At 44.5% G+C, this 19,703-nt stretch overlaps 1 protein-coding gene across 1 annotated transcript in view; it reads left to right on the forward strand.

Moving 5' to 3' along the window:
- The first annotated feature begins 1,029 nt into the window (after positions 1 to 1,029).
- mybpc3 (myosin binding protein C3) overlaps positions 1,030 to 19,703 on the forward strand; it is a 49,761-nt gene continuing 31,087 nt past the window's right edge. The window contains exons 1-10 of the mRNA XM_088934569.1: positions 1,030 to 1,203; positions 5,618 to 5,884; positions 6,633 to 6,707; positions 7,916 to 8,002; positions 9,858 to 10,006; positions 10,826 to 10,943; positions 11,651 to 11,699; positions 14,581 to 14,640; positions 15,183 to 15,185; positions 18,956 to 18,979. Of these exons, the coding sequence (XP_088790695.1) occupies positions 1,179 to 1,203; positions 5,618 to 5,884; positions 6,633 to 6,707; positions 7,916 to 8,002; positions 9,858 to 10,006; positions 10,826 to 10,943; positions 11,651 to 11,699; positions 14,581 to 14,640; positions 15,183 to 15,185; positions 18,956 to 18,979 (857 nt within the window). The 5' untranslated portion in view covers positions 1,030 to 1,178. The remainder of the gene's footprint in view (positions 1,204 to 5,617; positions 5,885 to 6,632; positions 6,708 to 7,915; positions 8,003 to 9,857; positions 10,007 to 10,825; positions 10,944 to 11,650; positions 11,700 to 14,580; positions 14,641 to 15,182; positions 15,186 to 18,955; positions 18,980 to 19,703) is intronic.

Genomic DNA, 19,703 nt, shown 5'->3' on the forward strand with positions numbered 1-19,703 from the left:
ACCTGTGTTCCAACGACAGGCTCTCCCAGCGTGTCAACATACTGACCAGCGCACTTCTAAATAAATTCGGGCTGCTTCACTGGCAGGCGCACATTCTATTTAACGTCCGGCAGAGACGTGGTTTGTCCGACTCCAATGATGCTCTGTGATTGACACTGTAACAGTTTTATCTAGCAATAAGGACATAAGAAATGAGAGGGTGGGCCTTCCATCCCAGCTGACCTGTGCGGTAGTTGGCAGGTAATCCGAAGATCTCGTCCAGCCATTTCTTGGAGGAATCCAGGGTATCGGCTGCAGCAACACTGGCTGTGTAGCTTCTTCCATACTCCCGTAACCCCTTGGTTAAAGCAGTACCTCCTTTTCTGGACTCTAAATGCACTTCCACGTAGTTTGCACCTGTGTCCCCTGGATTGAGTTTCGCTGTTCTGAAGACGTGCGCTGGGCTCACCTTGTCAGCGCCCTTGAAGACTTTGAAGACTTGTGTCAGGTCCCCTCACGGCCTTCTCTGCGCGAGGTTCAGGTCCTTCAGCCTGTCAGCGCGGGACATTCCTTTAAGTCCCAGAACGTTTCTGGTGGCTCTTCTCTGGACTGGTTCCAGGGCAGCAGTATCTATTGTATCACAAGGTGACCGAAAACGGTGTGCAAGTTGGCATGTCAATTTCTCACAAATTCTTCTCGAGTCTCAGTGGCCTTCCTGCGCCGCTGACTGTGACACTCAGGAGGGTCGGCTGCTGGAAGTAGAAAGTGTGGTTTGTGTTAAGTCAGCACTGAGAACGGGTCTCAATTTGTTTGCCTTATAATCTTAACAGAGTGTTATTGGCATGGAAAGGGAAAAAAAAAACATGGAGAGCAGACGACTCCGCTGTACTTTGTTGTCTATATATAACTCCTTGTCCTGTCCTGTCCAGTAGCCAGACATGTGGATGGGCTGCTGGCTGGGGAGTTTTAAAATATTATTTTTATTCAAGGGAGGGGGGAGGGGTGAGTGAGTGTGTTGGGGAGGGTGGGGTGGGCTGTTCTTTATCTCTTGACAGGGGGGAGTGGGGAGGGGGGGGGGGGTGATGGGTATTTCAGCCTCTCTCTGGACATGGATCTGGAAGATTTACTGAAGGCCGGTGACACACTGCCTGGAGTTCCTAAAGACTGTCTGCTGAGACTCAGGAGGTCCCTTCCACAGGATGCCAGAGCCTGCCAAAAAAGCAAGTAAGACACATTTCTTTTACTGGGTTTACTGGTTTACTGGGTGCAACATCACAGCTTCAAAGCAAAACATCTTCTAATTAAATGTAGAAATGTAACGTACTGCATCACTATCATATACAGTATATATAAGGAACAAGTAAAGGTTTATTCCATGTTTCTTCTCTTTTCAGCATGGAATACACCTTTACTTGTTCCTTTGCAGCCTATGCATGCTGACGCAGCTCCCTACTTGAACTACACTAGATATAAGTGCAATCTTATGTTCCACGTAGGACCAGTAGGATATGGATAAATAAAAGTATACACCACTGTTCACACACATGTATAACACATACACAGTGTATGCACATTTACACGTTCACAAGTTTGCACGCTACACACGTTTAAGTGCTAACTCGGTCTGGCTGTTTCAAGGGATCGTACCTTTCTCCCTCTTGTTTTACTGGTTTAGTGACACGCGCTGAGATGCAGGGATTGCACTCAGTGGCCGCAGTTTGTGCAGCTTGTGTTGCTAAGCTTGCAGTGTCACCGTTGTTTGTTAACTCATTTACACTTCCTTAAAAATGTTTCCGGCGAAGGGGGAGGCAGGTAACCTCAGAGGGGCAGCACAGCTTCTGTCTGGCGCAGGAGCGGTGAACGACTGAGAAAGCTCTGAGCCTCCTGGGCTTGCACCAGAATAATGTGTTTTCATGCCAGATTGTGATGGGGGTCACCTAATTTAGGGATAAGTTCATGGGTTCTGTATCATAAAAATGAGAAAGTTTACCTTACGTTCAAAAAACAAAAGGACGACTAAAATTGAGCTTGTGAACAAATACGACAAAATCAAACACTTCACTTTAACAGTGAACCAATTATTGAGTCGTGTCTGATAATTAATGATCAATTTTCCCATTAATTATGGGAAAGAATTAAAATGATATAATCATAAGTGGGCTGTGAGCAGAATTTCTGTATGTTGTTCAGAACTGATTAAAAAGACGTTTATGACATTCAAACTCCAAAAATGAATAGAAATACAAATGGTACAATAATAAATACTGCAATAAAAATACATAATCCATGATTTAAAAAGTATTGAATGTTGCCCATTATTATCATTGTTATTTTTTTTTCACACCACTCTTCCTGCTATGTCCTAGAATAGTTTGTTTTTTGAGAGCACAAACAAATCAGCTATCTTTCAGTCCAACCCAACTATTTCCGACTTTTCATCAGCTGTTAGTGTCACTGGGACACATCACTCCAGGACATAAGTGTTTCCAGCTTGAAAGCCAGTTATTTTTTGCCACTCTTGGAAACATGAGGCATTTTAAGGAGAACAATCTCCCCCATGCTGTTCCTCCACCCAGCTTGCTCTGCGCGCAAAAGGTCACACATTCTTGCCACAGGGCAGCGGGGGGCATTACAGATGAGGATGACATCATTGTTCCATGTCGTGAGTGCCATGGGGGCCGGTAGACTCGATAAGCTGTTAAGGAAGCGTCAGGGCTGAAATGCTTTCCAGGATGAGGGAGGAGGAGGGGGGAGCCATCAGGATTGACAGACTGTCTTGTACCATCGGTCAAGAAAAGCAATGCATTCTGGATCCCTTGAAATGCTAATGTTCTTCTCCCACAATGCACAGCAAGGCACTAGGACCGGATAATCTAACCATTGAACAGGAAAGGTATGACAGGTTGTATTAGTTGGGCAGGACAGGGACCTATAGCTCTGGTATCGCAGAGCCACTGTGCCTTTGAATTTCTTAATTTGCTGGAATCAGCCAATTTGAATTAGAAATTGACAGGACTGATGTGATCTAGACGACATGCTATTGGCTGATTGTGACCAGGATGCTGAGACTGGAAGCGTGTCATTGGTGGAGGGCTATCAGGGCTGGACGGGGGGTACCAGTGACACCTGGGACCTGCCAGATGCCCCTCTCCTCCGTTGGCACTAACTACCCTATGAGGGGCTGTGGTGGGCGTGACACACCTGGCAGTGATGCATTCGCGTGCGCTCCAAGCAGTAGAGGAACTGCAGCCACAGAGCAGAGCTGATTGAGAACTGGGTGGACGGACAGTGGTAAAACATTAGCTATTCCAGATTTTTTTAAATAGAGAGCGAATGTTGTCTTTACCCACCGATTGAAAGCTGCCATGAAGCCCAAGGAGACAGAGCTCTCAGGAACCAGCAATAGAGCCAGGTACAGGTCAACTGTTAGAATGTGGCAGTGCAAAGCTGTGGTTAGGGCATTTCCAGATCACAAGGTTGCGAGTTCAAATCTCAGGTGAGACACAGCCATTGTACCCCTGAACAAGACATTTTGCTAAAAATAAATGCCCCACTGGCTCTAAAATAAATTGTTCTCATGGTTGCTATTGTAATTGGGTGTTTTCTCAATCAACTTTCCTATCACAACAACGGTTTAGTCTTATTTACGCAAGTTGTACATCACTTTAAAAAAATCTTTCCATAAATGTTCACTGAACACTGAATGGAATTCCACTGAAATAATTAGCGTTTCCAAGCTTTAGCATTGTGTACGCAAAAGCCCTTAGTCCTTCCTCAGAAACACAGTAAACCTTTATTCAGCTGGAGAGATGTGGTTCGTTTGCCAACACAGCATTTAGAGTGGAGTGTTAAGACCCGTGCCATTTGGAGCACGCCGCAAAATCATTGCATGTGATCTTTCAAAATGTTCCAACATAAGCTGTAGGATCTGGGTGACCCACAGAAGCTCATTCATGCTGTTTCCAACAGAGATTTAATTGCAGTCAGATGCTGCATAAAACTCTGCTGCACCGACTCGAGGGAAGAAGTATGTTGTCTTTATTTAGTGAAACCATATATTTATTTGGAAACACCTCTAATATAAGAAAGTGATACAGAGCACCTGTCTAGGAACATCTTCCGTTGCCAGAGCGGATAAACATTAAAACCTTTGCTTCTTTAACTAGAGGTGATAAACACTGGGTCCAAAAGTCATTTACAAAATATAATGTGTAGCTCTGCTTGAAAAGAAAACCCATCAGTTTCGAGATTCAGCCTTAGATTTAAGGTACGGGATTTGAATCCTGTTTGGACTGTGAATCAAAAGACAGACCATCTCGAGTGCAGACTGCTATTACATGCACTTGTGCTTTTCAGATGACAGTGTGCTTTGTCATCTTCCATTTAAATACACACTGTACAGTTGTTAATAACAGAAGATATATGTGGAGGGGATGGTGCCTCAATAGTAAGGTCACAGTGGGGAAAAAGTCACTTGAATGTATGGCAGAATTTCCTCTAGAACACTGTGTGCTTCAGTGTGGCTGACGTAATCTTCAGTTGGATTTCTGAAATGATTTCAGTCATTGTCAGAATCATCAGCCTGTTTATTGCAACAGGTTGGAATCAGGGAGAAAATCATGGACTCAGGTTCCCACCTGGGACAGAGAATTAGGGCTACACTTTGATAATGAGGTGAGGCCAGTCTTAATACTGCTGGAGTTGGGGAATAGCATCAGACCCACAGTTAGGCAATTCATAGATTTCCTGTTAAAAGGGAGAATACGGAATATACTTTTTGCAGTGTTTGATTAAACTATGTGAACAATGAACTGATGGCTCAGAGAAGATGTAGTTCAATATACTTATTGTGCATTTGATTTGCGACAAACTTATTTTTATATCAGTAGATAGGTATTCGTAGTCTTTTTGTGAATTCTGGAGTCGTAGTGTCAGCAGAAATGCACAGATGGCATGTTCAGCTGCAAGTGAATGTGTGGTTTACACTGAAAGATTTAAATGACTTTCAGTCAGGTGGCCGACAGTCTGTGGGGATGGTGTCATGACCTGCTGCCAGGCAAGGAGCACACACCTGTCGTGCTGTTGATGCCTGCAGAGATCCACAGAGATCCCTGCTTGCTCTCCAGCTGATCTAATGCAAATCGTCTGACCAAGGGCCATGAATTACAAACACTCATGTGCATAAGACATAAACATACCTCTTTCAGTGTTTGAATACAGAGCCTCAGGTGTTATCTGGGGGTAGTGTGTTGTATGAAATAAAATCCAGTTATGAACCAGCAGGGTCAGATTTAACCTACTCTGTGGGATCCTTGTTTTCTTTGTAGTTTCAGTAAAACTCTGTAATCCTGGAGCACACTCTCCAGGGCCTGTGGATGGGTACAACACTTTCAGTGCGTCTCGTTGAAGAGGTATCCGATTTGATGATATTCTCTGATCCTTTTAAAAGCAGATACAGAAAAGGATGTCTGAAGTTTTGGTGAGGCCGTGAATGCATCGTCTTCACTAGAAAGAAAAGCCCTCCTTTGAGAAATAAGGGTTTGGCTGCAGAGCCAGAGAAAGATGGGAATGGATTGTACATTTAGACGATATCAGAAGGAACCCGGCACATTTTTCTCGCCTTTATCCGCTGTTTTAGCTTCTGCGCTCACGAAGAAGCCCAAGGGCGCGGAGGCAGTGGTGGGCGGATCAGTGGTGTTCGAAGCCGAGACGGAGAAGAAGGAAACGAAGGTGAAATGGCAGAAAAACTCCGTTGACATTGTCGAAAACGACAAATACGTCATCACCGCAGACGGGAACAAGCATTCCCTCACCGTTAAGAACGTCACCAAGGAAGACGAACTCGTTTACGCCGTGATTGCTGGGAGTTCAAAGGTTAAATTTGAACTCAAGGTGAAGGATCAAGGTGAGTCGTCATCCGAAACCCAAGTTCTGGCTCGGTTTTGCATGACACACATTTTGATTTGCTGACAGCCTTAAAATAAATCTTTTAAAAAATCCACATTTCAGATGGACCTGACCTGGGGATCGTTTGAATAGTCTATCTTTATTATTTGGTAATGTCTAAATTATTTTGAGAACCATTTTATCATGATGGTGATATTAAGAATCATTCAAAAGTCAATCTTTGTTACCGTTCCTGAATTTTGGATTGATCTGAGACAGTTAACGTTGAGAAAGCACTTCGATGACAGGTCATCTGATGTGTCAAGTCTGATGATATTGAGGAATTTATTTCACGATCCTTTACAGGGGGGGCGGGTTCCTGGCAGAAAATTCAGTTGCGCAAAGTCTCATATCAATCTCTTCTAATGACCTTGACTCGCATTGCAAAATTCATTTCCATCTGTGTCACTGGTGCCGAGCTGCACTGATAATTATAAAGGCATTTTCAGTTTGGTTTTCTGTTGTCTTAAAAATAGAGCATGATATCCAATATTATATATATTATCTGGGTAGTACATGTCAGCAGATATTTCTGTGGACTGTTGACCGCTATTCCAAAAGCTGTGCAGGGTTAACAAAATCTTAAAGCCGTTATTTGCAGAACAGTGAATAGAAGAGGCCAGTTCTGTTTTGAATCCCTAAAACCTTCCTTGTCTGCAGACAATGCAAATGATGTGACGCTGCATGCATGCTCTGCTCTTTCTCAGAGAAAGCGGATGAGGGCGCCGCCATCTCTCCCCCTGCTCCGGAACACCCAGCCCAGGAGGGCAGCGAGCCCGAAGGTGAGGAAGGAAGAGGGGGAATCGGGGGTTCCTCATTATTCCTGACACCCATGTAGAGGTGATGCATTTGAAAGGACCCCCAAAACACATTACACACAGGAAGGCAGACACTGAGGTGCGGAGCCCTGGTCTGGGAGACTTGCAGCAGCCCCACTGCACCGCAGATGAGGGGAAAGTTCTAAGAATCTGCTTCAGCCCTTCAATTAAGGGGGAACTTCAAGAGGGAGGCCAGACTGAGCATGCCCAGAGATGAATGTAACCAGGACAAGAGGGCTAAACACCCTAACTCTGACAAATAGCGCCCAGAGATCTTTAACAAGTCATCGAGGCACTGTCTCACCCTGAATTCCACAGAGAAGTTCATTTTCCCCCTAATTTAGTATGTGTTTTTGATGCTTTGCCTTTTTTTTGGTGAAGTTGTTCGGCAGTCGGAGTGGTCTCTGTTATTCAAATAAAGAGCAAGGTCCCAGACCCTCACTGTCAGTGAAGCTGCCTTCGTTATCGTTCAGCTCCGAAACTGGCATGTGGAAATCAGACAGAAAACATGAGGCGTGTGCCCATTTAGGCATAGGATTGCTGTACCCAGCTCCTATTAAAATCTTCTTGGAAGCCTTTCTTTTAGATCAGAGCAGCTGTTTGCTGTTTGTCAGCGCGCAGTCAAAAAGCCATCAATTGACAGCTTGTTCCAGTACTGATTTAGTACAGTGTGTCAGAAGCTCTCCACAAGAGTCTGCCAGAGTCAAAGGTTGAGCACAAGTGGGGTGAGGACCAGCCTCCAGGAGGCACATTCACACATTTAAGGTCAAACAAGGCTTTGAAAGGAGAGGGAGTGCTAAGAAACTGTGCATTTCACCCTGAGACCCTTCCGCATATACCATCCTACTGTTAGCAAATAAAAAACAATTGCTCCTGTTTACTGAGTCGCATCTTCATTTTAAGTAAAAGACATAATTCAAGACTTGGGTTGTCCTCATTCTCAGGTCATATAAGGGAAAGCAAAACTCATCTCTTAAAGATATCTTTTTCTCTACTGCTTTACAGCTGTGGCTGTGATAGAAACCCTAGCTTCTCAAGGCAAGGATGTTCAGGAGAAGAGTCAGTAACTTGGGGGAACATTGTAAAAAAAAGCTGGACTGGCCTTGTGTTTTCATTCTGCCCCGGTCAGCTGTCAGTAATCCTCCTCTGCTCTTTTCTGAATCTCTCTTCAGTTCTTCCGGACAGTCAGCAGCCTGACACAAGGCAGGATCTGACCGGCCTCTTTCTTGAGAAGCCCCAGAGCGGAGAGGTGACTGTGGGTAAGGACCAAGTGCTCGTCTGGCTTGACAGACAGTGCCGGATTTCCCATTAGGCACTGCAGGCACAGTGCCTAGGGCCTACGACGGAGGGAAACACTAGTGATTAACGAAAAAACGCGCTGAAACAACATGCTTGTGATTGACTCTAAGTGCTCCAAATCAATAATCCTACGCTCTCTAGTGGCTGTTCTAGAAACTAGAAGTATCGAAGTGATGGTCGCTCGACTCGCTCCGTCAATCACGTGGTTTAGCATTAGAAGTCTAAAGTGCATCATGTCAGTCGACATCATTCAATTGGCGTTTACCCCTCTTTTTGCACATTTTGGACTGAAAGTGCGTAGGGTCTATGAGCACCAAAATCCAGCCTCATTTACATACTGGGCAGCTTTGGGCATGGACAGAACAACAGAAAGGCTCACTGAGCTCCCCAGAGGAGTGAGGAACTGAGCAAAGAGCCACGATCTATCTCATAAGCTCAGAGGGGACTCCTGGACCCTGATGTGCACATGCCAAAAAATAACAGCGCTATCAGCACGGTTACAAAAAGGGGACCTGATCAGAGAGGGGTTTGCTCCTCATTTTCACACCAGGGCCTCAATGCCAGTCCATTCTCGGGTATTCCTAGAGTACATTTAGCCAATTATTTGTTTTTCTCCAGAACAAGAAAAAAAAATTAAATGGATATGTTGAGTAATCGGGGCAAGAAAGAGAATGTACCTGTAAGTGAAAGATCATCTCTGAAGCCTCAGCTGCAGAGCCAGGCACGTCATCCTTGCTGTTCTGGGGGAAGACGGCGATTTAGAGACAGCCCCTACATGTTTGTCTACTGATCAAGCGCATCTTGTCCTGCTGGACGCCAGGTTTTTTTTTAGTTTAAAGAACTGAAAGGCTTAGTCATCTCTTTTCCAGGCTTTGTTTCAGCCACAAGGAAATGAAAGAGAGAGAGAGAAAAAAACACTCTCCGTTCATTCCAATTGAAAGGTCCTTAAAAAGAGATTAATTTGCAAACTCGGAAAACATCCTTGTGTTAGTTTCTGTTCACGATCGGGGAGCCCACGGACTGCGACAGGTGAATTTTCTCGGCTTTCCGAGGAAGTGGCGGGGATAAAGCGGAAAGTAGTTCTTCATTTGGCCTGAGTCCGTCTTCGCCAGCAGATCTGTGACTTGGTTCGATTCTCATCCCATTACGAGCCAAAAGAAAATCAAGGAAAATGTACTTTAAGTTGGATGCAAAACCCACCAATCGGTCATTCACAATTTAATTAGTGAAACTCTAGAGCAATTTACCCTACAAAGAGAAAAACTGCTCAACTTGTCCAAATGTCTTACAGGTTAACTCATGGCCAGGAACAGTACAAGTGCATCATCAAAGGGTCTTTCTCATTTTTGTACTTCTTTAATGATTTATTTATATTATCTTATCTAATGTTATATTGTCTTATTTAGATAAGTGAATACATTAACTGAGTTGCTTCTAAATGTTTTACAGTTGAGAACAATTACAAAGTTTGGACAGGTTAGGCTTGATTAAAATGCCCCAGTTAAGCCTAAATTAACACAATGAATGTGTTAATTGAACAATCGAATGCTCGTCCTCAGATCCAAAGTTACAGTTGACTTATTAAAAACCTAGATATTTTGCTGGAAGTGAACACAGGACTTCTATTCTCTTCAGCGAAGATCACGTTTAGTCATCACAGTGCAACCATTTCAGTTTGCTGTAGAGACAGATAACTCTTAAAAGCGAAATACTCTGTTAAGCACAAAAAAATCCACTAAAATAAAATGTTTTCCAAACTCCAGGACGATCCAGGAACTGACCTGTTTTAACGCTTTGTGTTACCTGCGCGCACAGGTGAGAATATCACGTTCACTGCCAAAGTGGGCTCCGCCAACCTGCTGAAGAAGCCCACCGTGAAGTGGTTTAAAGGGAAGTGGATGGACTTGGCCAGCAAAGCAGGCAAACACCTGCAGCTGAAGGAGATCTACGACAGGAACTTGAAGGTCAGGCCTGTTTCTGCTGCGTCCCACGTCCCCGCTATTCTGCGGGGCATAGCGTGGTGCCGTCCCTTTGAAAATCTGCTTATCAAATGAGTCTTCCCAGCTGGCACAAGTGCTGATCGGGGTGAAATCACAGCTTCATCGCTTTCAAATTTTTTTTAACATTATATACAAAGCTCAGCTTTGTCATCTCTGGTAAACATCATTTAAGCCGTTAGTCTCGCAACCTTTTTTGTACTCCCTAACACTTAAGTGGGTTTGCATGGTCTCTGAGCTGGATCTGGGATGTCCAGTTCTGATCCTTATCGCTTCTAATTCCTACTGAGTAAAAAGTAATTTCTCATCCCCACTTTGTACTCTTCCAAGGTGATCCGTTAAAGGAGATAATCTGAGGGCCTGCTGTTCTTGATGGGCAGCGTGATTGCACTGTGGGTAACTCTACTGCCTCGCAGCACTTGGTATCCTGCGATCAATTCTGGCTGTACTGGGGCTCCTTCTGTGTGGAGTCTGCATAGTCCTCCTATGGCTACATCAGTTTCTTCCCACCTCCCATAGACTGGCTTGATTGGCATCTCTGAATTGTCCCCCTGCGTGCACGTGGGAGCATTTGTATTGATTGAATGGGTGCTGCAATGGACTAGTGTCCTATCCACTGAGTTCCCCCACTGTCTGCCCATCGTGTGCCGGGCAGACAGAGACAGTGCAGCCCTGCATTGCAGCGGGTGATCAGAGACAGAGGATGGAGGATGGAGGGTTAACCGCAGCCTCGCGCAGCCGTGTTGCAGGCAGGATGGTGTGGCTCACCGTGGCACTGTCCCGCAGGTGTACACCTTCGAGATGCACATCATCGGGGCCAAGGCCAACTACGCCGGCGGGTATCGATGCGAAGTCTCGTCCAGAGACAAGTTCGACAGCTGCAACTTCGAGCTCATCGTGCACGGTGCGTAGCCCTTGACCTTGCAGACCGGCCGCCCGCCCGCCTCTTGGCTCCCAGCCTGACTCGGGGGGAGAGGCCGTGCAGTCACTGTGCCGCGGAGCGCTTGTTGTTGTTGTTGTTGTTCTTGTTGTTTATGCGAACCACATTGGTTTTGAAATCCAGGAGCTGTGACTCGGCTGAAAAGGCGATGCCCTCTTTCACTCAGGAGCCGTCTCTAAACCCATCGCAAACACAGCCATGCCTGTGCCTTTTCAGCCACCTGCCCTCCAAATAATAAATTCTCCCTCGACGTTTCATCACCGCTACTCGTACTCATTCCACACAAGATTATGCCACAGCTTGACCCCAGACTTTGTCAGCTCTGGTAAACATAACTTAAGCCGTTAGTCTCTCAATGTTTCTTTGTACTCCCTAACACTTAAGTGGGTTTGCATGGTCTCTGAGCTGTATCTGGGCTGTCCAGTTCTGATCCTTACTGGTTCAAATTCCTCCTGAGTAAAAAGTAATTTCTCATCCCCACTTTGTACTCTTCCAAGGTGATCCGTTAAAGGAGATAATCTGAGGGCCTGCTGTTCTTGATGGGCAGCGTGATGGCGCTGTGGGTAACTCTACTGCCTCGCAGCACTTGGTATCCTGCGATCAATTCGGGCTGTACTGGGGCTCCTTCTGTGTGGAGACATTCAAACTGTCATCTTGTGTTCTGTCTCTAGAGGCCCGCACTGTTGAAGAGGTGGACATCAGAGCTGCTTTTCGACGCACGTAAGTTCACATCCTGCAGCCGCCCGTCCTGAACCTACAGCCTCACACAGTATAGCAAAGCTCACGCGCCACTGTCGTGGGAACAGAAATCCGAATCGAGGGTTAGAGAAGCAAAATGCATTTAAACCGAAGAGCAAGAGGCATAGTTGTTTTGTTCGAGCGCTCGCTGTCTTTACGACAAACTGCTGTCCCGTGCTGCGATTAATTATGTGGAAATGACGATTTGCTAGGAGCATTGGACCAGGAGGCAAACGGAAGAGTGGGCCAGGCGGAAGGTAGTATCATGTTTGTGGCACAGCCTGGGCCATATTTGCGGACTTTCCAGCCTTGTGGGAGGCCAGCACTGGCTTGCTGTTTTCGTCTTTGCTTTCTCAACGGAAAAACAAAGAAGTGCTACTCGTCCTCGTCTCAAAATTTCTGGAGATACCCCGGTCCCAAAAAAAAATTTAACTCATTGGCTTTATTGGCTTTTCTTCAGATGTTATTTTTGTAAAATATCCGTAGCTTTGTTTCCAGTTTAAAAACAAAAACAACAACTGTGAAGAAAATCTACAGCAAGCTAAGAGCTGCAGTCTTTTCAAATATGGCCCTATGTCCCTCCCACCCTTGAAAACACAGGCTGGGGAGCACGAGAAGAGATAGTTCCTCTTTTTAGCTTAACGTTGCAGACAACGTTTAATGATAATCTACTTACCAGAAAAAAAAAGCAAGGACAGTAGCAAAAACTGATATGCAAATAGAAGTTGCACACTGGCTTTTCCAGTCTCTTCTTGGCCCCTCGGCTGCCTGTTTTCCAGAGACGGGGGACCAGCTGCACAAACGCCCCCCCCCCCCCTCTCGGAACATGTGCTCCAGGTTGACTGTAAAACCCCGAATGTGACGAGACATCGGGGCTTTCAGTGAAAACCGGTTCCGGGACGGATCAGTGTGATCTTTCGAAGTATTCATTGCACCACCCGCTTGCAGGAGTTCGCAGAGAGCGCACTTTCTTTTAATCCCAGCGCCACACGGCGAGCACAGGCCCACTCGGGCCTGTGGACATGTGCTGGGGCTGTATTACTCGAGATTAAAAGAAAAGCCCTGTGTCTCCTCCAGTCCGTTCACTCCTCTCCACGTCTAAGCACTTTCATCTGTTCACTACTGATGGTGTTTTCTCCCTGCCAAGTTGGAAACAGTTTCAAACTTTGTACAGTTATTGGTGCCATTTTTTTCCTGGTATGCATTAGGTTTTTAAACAAGGCATTCTTTCACTTAAATCCACGATAGTATTATTGTATTTTTTAAATGAATTGTTCTTTCATTCTGCTGAAACTGTTTTTTTTCCCCTTTACAGTAAGAATGTTTCTGAGACCAGCTCAGAGCAGCCATTTTTTTTCCATTTGTGCATGTTATTTTTTTAAAATTAATTATAATTTAATGAATCTGTCTTATACGAAGAGACAGCAGCACAGTGTGGCAGAACTGTAATCATCTCCGCCGTGTAAGAATATATAAGAGATTTATGTCAGGCCAATGTCAGAGGAGTTCTTTCTGAACATGAAATGGGTATTTTGTGATGAAGGAGAGGGACACTGCTCAAGCAATACAGGATCAAATACTGCGTAAATTAGGGGAAAAAAAAGCATGAACTTGAATTATTAGTATAGTAAAACTATCAGTAATTCCTTGAAATTTACCAAAAAATACTTGCTAACATTCCAGCTGCTCTTTGTAGGTGTTTTTCTGGCATTTTTTCTTTTGTTTTTTTCCCAGCGAGATCCACAGCCCTCAGTACAGAGCACTTTCATCTTTAACTCAGTGACACATCTTCAAATTCAGACACAAAGTATCATGTATCCAATATCTTCATGTGAGGGAGAGACCTGAAACGTCCCCGAGAGACTCTGATTTCATTTCCTCCGCCTTGGAAAAAAAAAGAAAAAATCCCTGTTTTAATTTTAAAAGAAGGATGTGGTCGCCCTAATCATGTGATGAAGACTTTCATTTTAGACAATAAAAATGTGCTTTCAATTCTAAACTGGTACAGTCCCTTACATGAAGACTTTTAACACAAACTTCTTCTAATACAACCCCTGTTCATGATCTTTGTAGTTTGTCTCCAGTGAAGTGGAGTTCTAAAAGCTGCAGAACACTGAAGAAAGTTAAAGTCCCTATGCTGGTGACTTGTGTGATTCTCTTTCTTTTGTCTTCTGCATCCATTTTTCATAACACTAACACTCGTGTTCTCTTTCACACAACTGTTTTTATCATTATCATAAAAATGCATTCTTTTCATATGCTTCATGTATTAATAATGAACTTGCTGTGCTGTTACAGTATATACCTTGTGGTTAAACAGATTTTAAGAAAGATGGCATTCAGTGTAAACTGCAGAAGGCCCAGGGATATCTTGAATGAATTGCATGAAGTAACATTCATACCAGAGTATCAGAGATGTGAGTTTCCTTTTCCACTAAAGATTAGTACCAGGGGAGAGCTTTTAATAAGGTTTTCCTGCCCTAGTCACTTTTTTTGTTTTGCTTTGGTGATCCATTTTTGAAAATTGGCAACTAATTTCAATTGATTTTTTTTCCATTCTAGTATCTTATCAAAAAGTTCCTTCCTCTTGTGTCTTGGGAGAAAAAAAATCTAAGCCATGTAAGCCGAGAACTGTATGATCTACACCAAAACCCCTGTCGAATCTGAACGGATCAGAGGCTAATGTGTATATTTCCACTAATGTCGAGAAATCAAGTAGCAGAGAGGTAGATCGGGGTCACACTTAATCGCTCGAGTCCTGCGCAGTGAGTTGGTGGTCCTTCTGAGGGACAGAACAGGGCGGCAGTGCAGTAGGGTGTTTCGAGGAGCCTAACAGTGTGGCCACTCTGATGTTTTTCCACAGTAGCTGCGATGGAGGAGAGGAAGCAGGCGAACTTGATTTTAGCGCTTTGCTGAAGAAGAGGTGAGTGCAGGGCTTCTTTCATGCTAGGCTGGGAGAATAGACACACTTCCTAAATGCTTAGGAAAGCTGCGAGAACCTTCACCCACATGAAGAGGAGGTTGGCCTTGCTGATCACATAAAAGAAGGATATGTTCACAAAATTAACTAAGAAATACCAGCATAATTTCATTATCTCAGAGTGATGATATAGCAATAACTTATTTTGCATTTAAAAGGATATTCCTTGCTTCATGTCCTAAACATTACCAGGAGAGGGCAACAGACGAGGGTGAAAAAAGCAGTACTGTATGAAATAGCAATAAATTATACTGGAACTATATCCGTCTTTCTTTTGATATTTAAATGTATATACGACACATGATTTGCGTTATACAGACATTTCTATAAATCTGACCTCTGAGAACCTCATTTTTTCAATTACAGTGTATGTTCCTCCGATTGCATTATTAAATACTTTTTTATGGCTTGTCTTTTCTCATGCTGATCTCTCCTGTGGGCCGGTGTCCTTTCTCCCTCCTCGGCTGGACCTTTCACCCCTCCAGAGAGTAAGAACTCCAGATCTCTTCACTTCACAACAACACACTAACGGGGAGTCTGCATGGCGTGGGCTGAGTGCCACTACTAAAACCCGGCTCTGGAATGAACCCAGCTGGGTTGGAGTCACTCCTCTCGGGAACATAAGAGGCGACTCCTCCAGGAGGAGGCTGTCAGGCCCATTTAGGCCCTCTGGTTGCTGGTAGCTAACAGATCTGAGCATCTCTTCCAGCTGTTTCTTGAAAGAAGCCAGGATATCGGCTTTGACAGCATGGCAGTGTAGAAACCAAGAGATTTGAGCCTGAAGTGTCCGTTCGTCAAGCCAAGCTTTATTGTATGCATGCAAGGAGCAACACATTTGAGGCTTATTGATGTATTGCTCAGAGGGGATATGCCTCGACATGGCTTATATATACTTTTCTCTATGCCCTCCCCCTCCTGTCTTTGAGGTACTTTCTGAAGAAACTCAAGGACTCAGAGAGCAATTAAAACATTCCTTCTTTATCAGAAAGTTTGGTACGGAAGATGGGAGTTTAATACAGAGAGGGAGAAGCATCTGTGCTCAAGCAAGCGTGAGGGTTCAAGTTTAGCATGTGGATTCAGCAGGAGTTCACAACTCCTACCACTATATAGGTACAGAATAACATACAGATTCTGCTAGCGGACTCCATCAGCAGGGAAACTGCTTGTCCCCCACTCCCCTAACAACTTGTATACACAAAGCACTGCACTGAATGATTACAGAAACCGCCTAACAGTCACCTTCATTTCCAGTTGGATGTACTTATTAGAACATTTCCCAAGTTTCAAAAGAGGGCCATGAGCTCACTTTTGCTCCTCGTGGATCTCTGACCTCCTAGACTTTACGTTCGCTTGACATTCTCACTGCTGTCCGCTTTCTTTTCTGGAAGCGCTATCGTATCGCTCACCCACTGTGTGCTCTGAGCCACTGTTTCCCCCAGCATGCACTTGCTCAAGATTACCGAGAGAGTGGTATTGTCAATAATACCGTGTTTGTACCTCGTCACAACCATTGGCAGTAATAGAAAAACACATGTATGTTCACTCTGGGTACATCATTGTTCGATTACACTGCATGTGATCTTTTCTCCTGGAGAATGACAGTAGGATATTTTAATATTTTGCAAACAGATATTCAGACTCTGACATTCTCAGTGATGCTCACCCAAAGAAACGGTGCAAAGTTCCTTTCTTCCTTCCTACATCCTTCCTTCAAGCACTCAGAAAAAAGGAGAAATTTTGAAATAGGTCTGACATGTCTGATATGACTTTTAAAATAACCTTCAAATGGCATTAAAGCTCAGCGTTGTGGTAACCGATAAGGAGTTTGTTTCTAGCAAGCAATGGCTCTATTAACTGTCTGTTCGTAAGTGACTGTTAAATCAATGGCAATTTTATTGTGCAGCTATTGTTTTTGGAACTGGAGTCAAACGCTACCTCTGTCATATTATTTTTTTAAATTAGCATAACATGCCATTCCTACACATTTATAAGATGGAAATAATGTAGAAAAATCTGTGACTTGGATTATATGAAGCCAGACTCTTGTGTGGAGTGCCTACAGGAAGAAGACAACTAAGAAAATAAGTCCTGTAACAACACCAACCATGTTGAAATTTGTACCTGTAACAGCTTCTCATTTCAGGATTGGTGAGGAATTTACAGATCCTTCCATTCATTTTTTAATTCAGGGGCACGAGGGAGCCGGAGCCTATCCCAGCAGGCAACGGGTGTACGCCAGGATACTTCCTGGACAGAATGGCAGTCCACCGCAGCACACACACAGACACAGGCATGTTCACACCACAGCCAGTTTTCCCAGAAGCCAGTTAACCTACCAGCATGTCTTTGGACTGTGGGATGAGACCCACACAAGCCCGGTGCGAACATGCAGACTCCACACGGACAGCCCCCCCAGGAAAGGAGCCCAGGGCCCCAGTACTGTGAAGCAGAAAATACTTACCACTGCACCACTAAGCCGCCCAGAACTGATAGGTTTCGCACTATTAAGAAACAGCTGCAGCAGCTGCAGCCCCTGACTAAAGTGTGCCTATTATCAGTGAACAGGACATATACACTGGATTTTCTGGTACTGGTCCTGTGATTTGCCCCTGTAACTCATCTCACCAGTCTCACCAGTCTGCCAGCTCTGCAGCTCACCATTCCTGGAGCCCTGTTCTTGTACTGTTGTTTAAAGAACCATGTCTAGACACCATGCGGCAATGTATTGAAGCTCAAGGATTGGCACAGTTGGACGTTTGGTTTCACCTGATCCTCTCTGCGATAAGCTAACCAGAGGATGGTGTTGTACCGTTGAGGTGTCGGCTTTCGACACCATTAACACTCTGATAAAACGCCCCGTCACCACACAGACACTGGCCCCTGAAGCCGCTAGATGCCCTTTCCAGAGCATGCAGTGAGCAATCACACAGGAAGTCGAAACGTGCTCTTGAACTACAACCGATTGTGAGGTGCATCTACCGTTTATAACAGGTGTAACACTTCAAACATCTTCAACCAGGCCTGCACACACTGCACAGTGATGTAGACACAAGGTTTCATTGATTTTTCTCAAATCTATTGCAGTGTTTTAAAATAATTATAGATAAACAATAATGGAATGATTAGGATGCTCTTAAACAAAGATGCAGCACCCTCTTCATGGCCAGGAACCAGAATGAAAAAAGGATTTAAGGATAGTAAAGAGTTCCTTCTTAATGAGGGGGCTGTGGGTGATTAAGTGTTTAGCACTGCTGCCTCACAGCACTGGGGCACTGGGTTCAACTCCGGACCTGGGGTGCTATCTGTGTGGAGTTTGTATGTTCTCCCCATGTTTGCGTGGGTTTCTTCCTGGTGCTCCAGTTTCCTTCCACAGTCCACAGACCTTCTGGTAAGTTAAGTGGCCTCTTCTGGGAAAACGAGCCCTGTTGTGAGTGTGTCTGTGTCTGTGTGTCCCACCTCATGCCCATTTCTTGTGGGACAGGCTCCAGCTCCAATTGGACTAAGCAGATGGAAAACTGCTGGATGGATATTTATTAGCTGAGACCATGCCTTGATTTACCCATTGGTACAGCTTTACCAGGGCAGCCTACATGATGTACATTAAGCAGCTCAAGGACACAGAGATGGTGTCACACCTGAGCTCCAAGTGACAAGTCCAGGCTCCTAACCACTGTGCCAGACTGCTCATGCAGGATCCTCTTTCAGGACTCCACAATCTCCTCAGAGCACACCTCTCATCACCTCCTGTTTGCATCCAGCTGCCCCCTCAAGTCCCCAACTACAGCAGGTCTGTTGCTCTCTCTGCCCTGTTTCTGGGGAAAATGTGAGCTGGGGATCGATCAGTCACACGACATGTCTTTACAGGCTTTATGGACTGTTGCCATATTGTGGTCTGTTGGTAATGGACAGGGGCCAGTTTCCATTCCTGTTTTTCAACTCTTCTGCCATGTTGCTTTTCCAGTGAGATGATTAGAGTTCAGGCACATGGTGGAGGTGTTTGAAAGGCACTGCCAAGTGTATCTCCTACTTGTAGATGTATTTCTCCCAGGAGAGATGTATTACATACTGTTATCCTGCCCTGCATGCGCACTGCATGTTTCGGAGCATGCAGCATGACTGTCAGTGCTTGGACATACATGTATCTGGTGAACTGTAAAGTGTGGCCTGTTTGGTGCAGAGATGGGAGTGCGTGCATTAACAGCTTCTGATTTGTCTTGCCGTGGATGCTGGCTGCCTTCTGGGTCTGTCTTGAGTGCAGCAGTTTTTTAAAAGCCTCAAACCGGTAAGAAAATGTTCTCTTTTTCGCCTTGCTCAGTCTGCGTGTGTCTGTTTCGGTCTGGCCTGGCTTAGCTCTATAAGATTCTGCGGAATGCTTTTCAGTTTTGCCCTGAAACGAGTTCAATTCTTGCTTCATTTCAAAATCTCAAGGACTTGTTTTAAAAAGCCTTTGGGTCATCTAACACCTTTAGCTGTACATATATTGTAACCCAGGGATTTGGTAACATTGAAGGACAGGAAAACCACAGAAGTTATGTTATACGTCTTTGCTAAGTGAGTATCTAATATGTGCTAGTGAGGTTCGAGTAGTACCTCTTAGTTATTACAGTCCAAAGACAACCAGTGCAGTACGTAGTCATTTTAGAGGGGCTGTGCATCAGGTGTTAAGTGTTCTTATGTCATTCAGATATAACTAACTGACAGCCTTACAGGTTTCTAAAGCAGAAAATAAAAATATTTGTTAGGATGTAATAAATGTGTAACTACACATCAGTTTCTTACAGAAAAAGTCCATTGACGCTGTATGCCGGAAATACTGTTTTCCATGCTGTCATGTGTCATTCTCTGCATATCATAGTACATCTGCGGTGTATCTCAGTTTTTATTTAAAACTGCTGTAGTTGTACTTTTCATTTTGCCCTGTGGAAGGCATTTTTCCACAAGGAGTGTAACCTGAATTTACAATCCAGTTTTTAATCCGTGTAACAGATGCAGTTCCAAAACAAAAT

This window comes from Atractosteus spatula, chromosome 16, assembly GCF_055471065.1.
Source record: "Atractosteus spatula isolate fAtrSpa1 chromosome 16, fAtrSpa1.hap1, whole genome shotgun sequence".
Classification (NCBI taxonomy): domain Eukaryota; kingdom Metazoa; phylum Chordata; class Actinopteri; order Semionotiformes; family Lepisosteidae; genus Atractosteus; species Atractosteus spatula.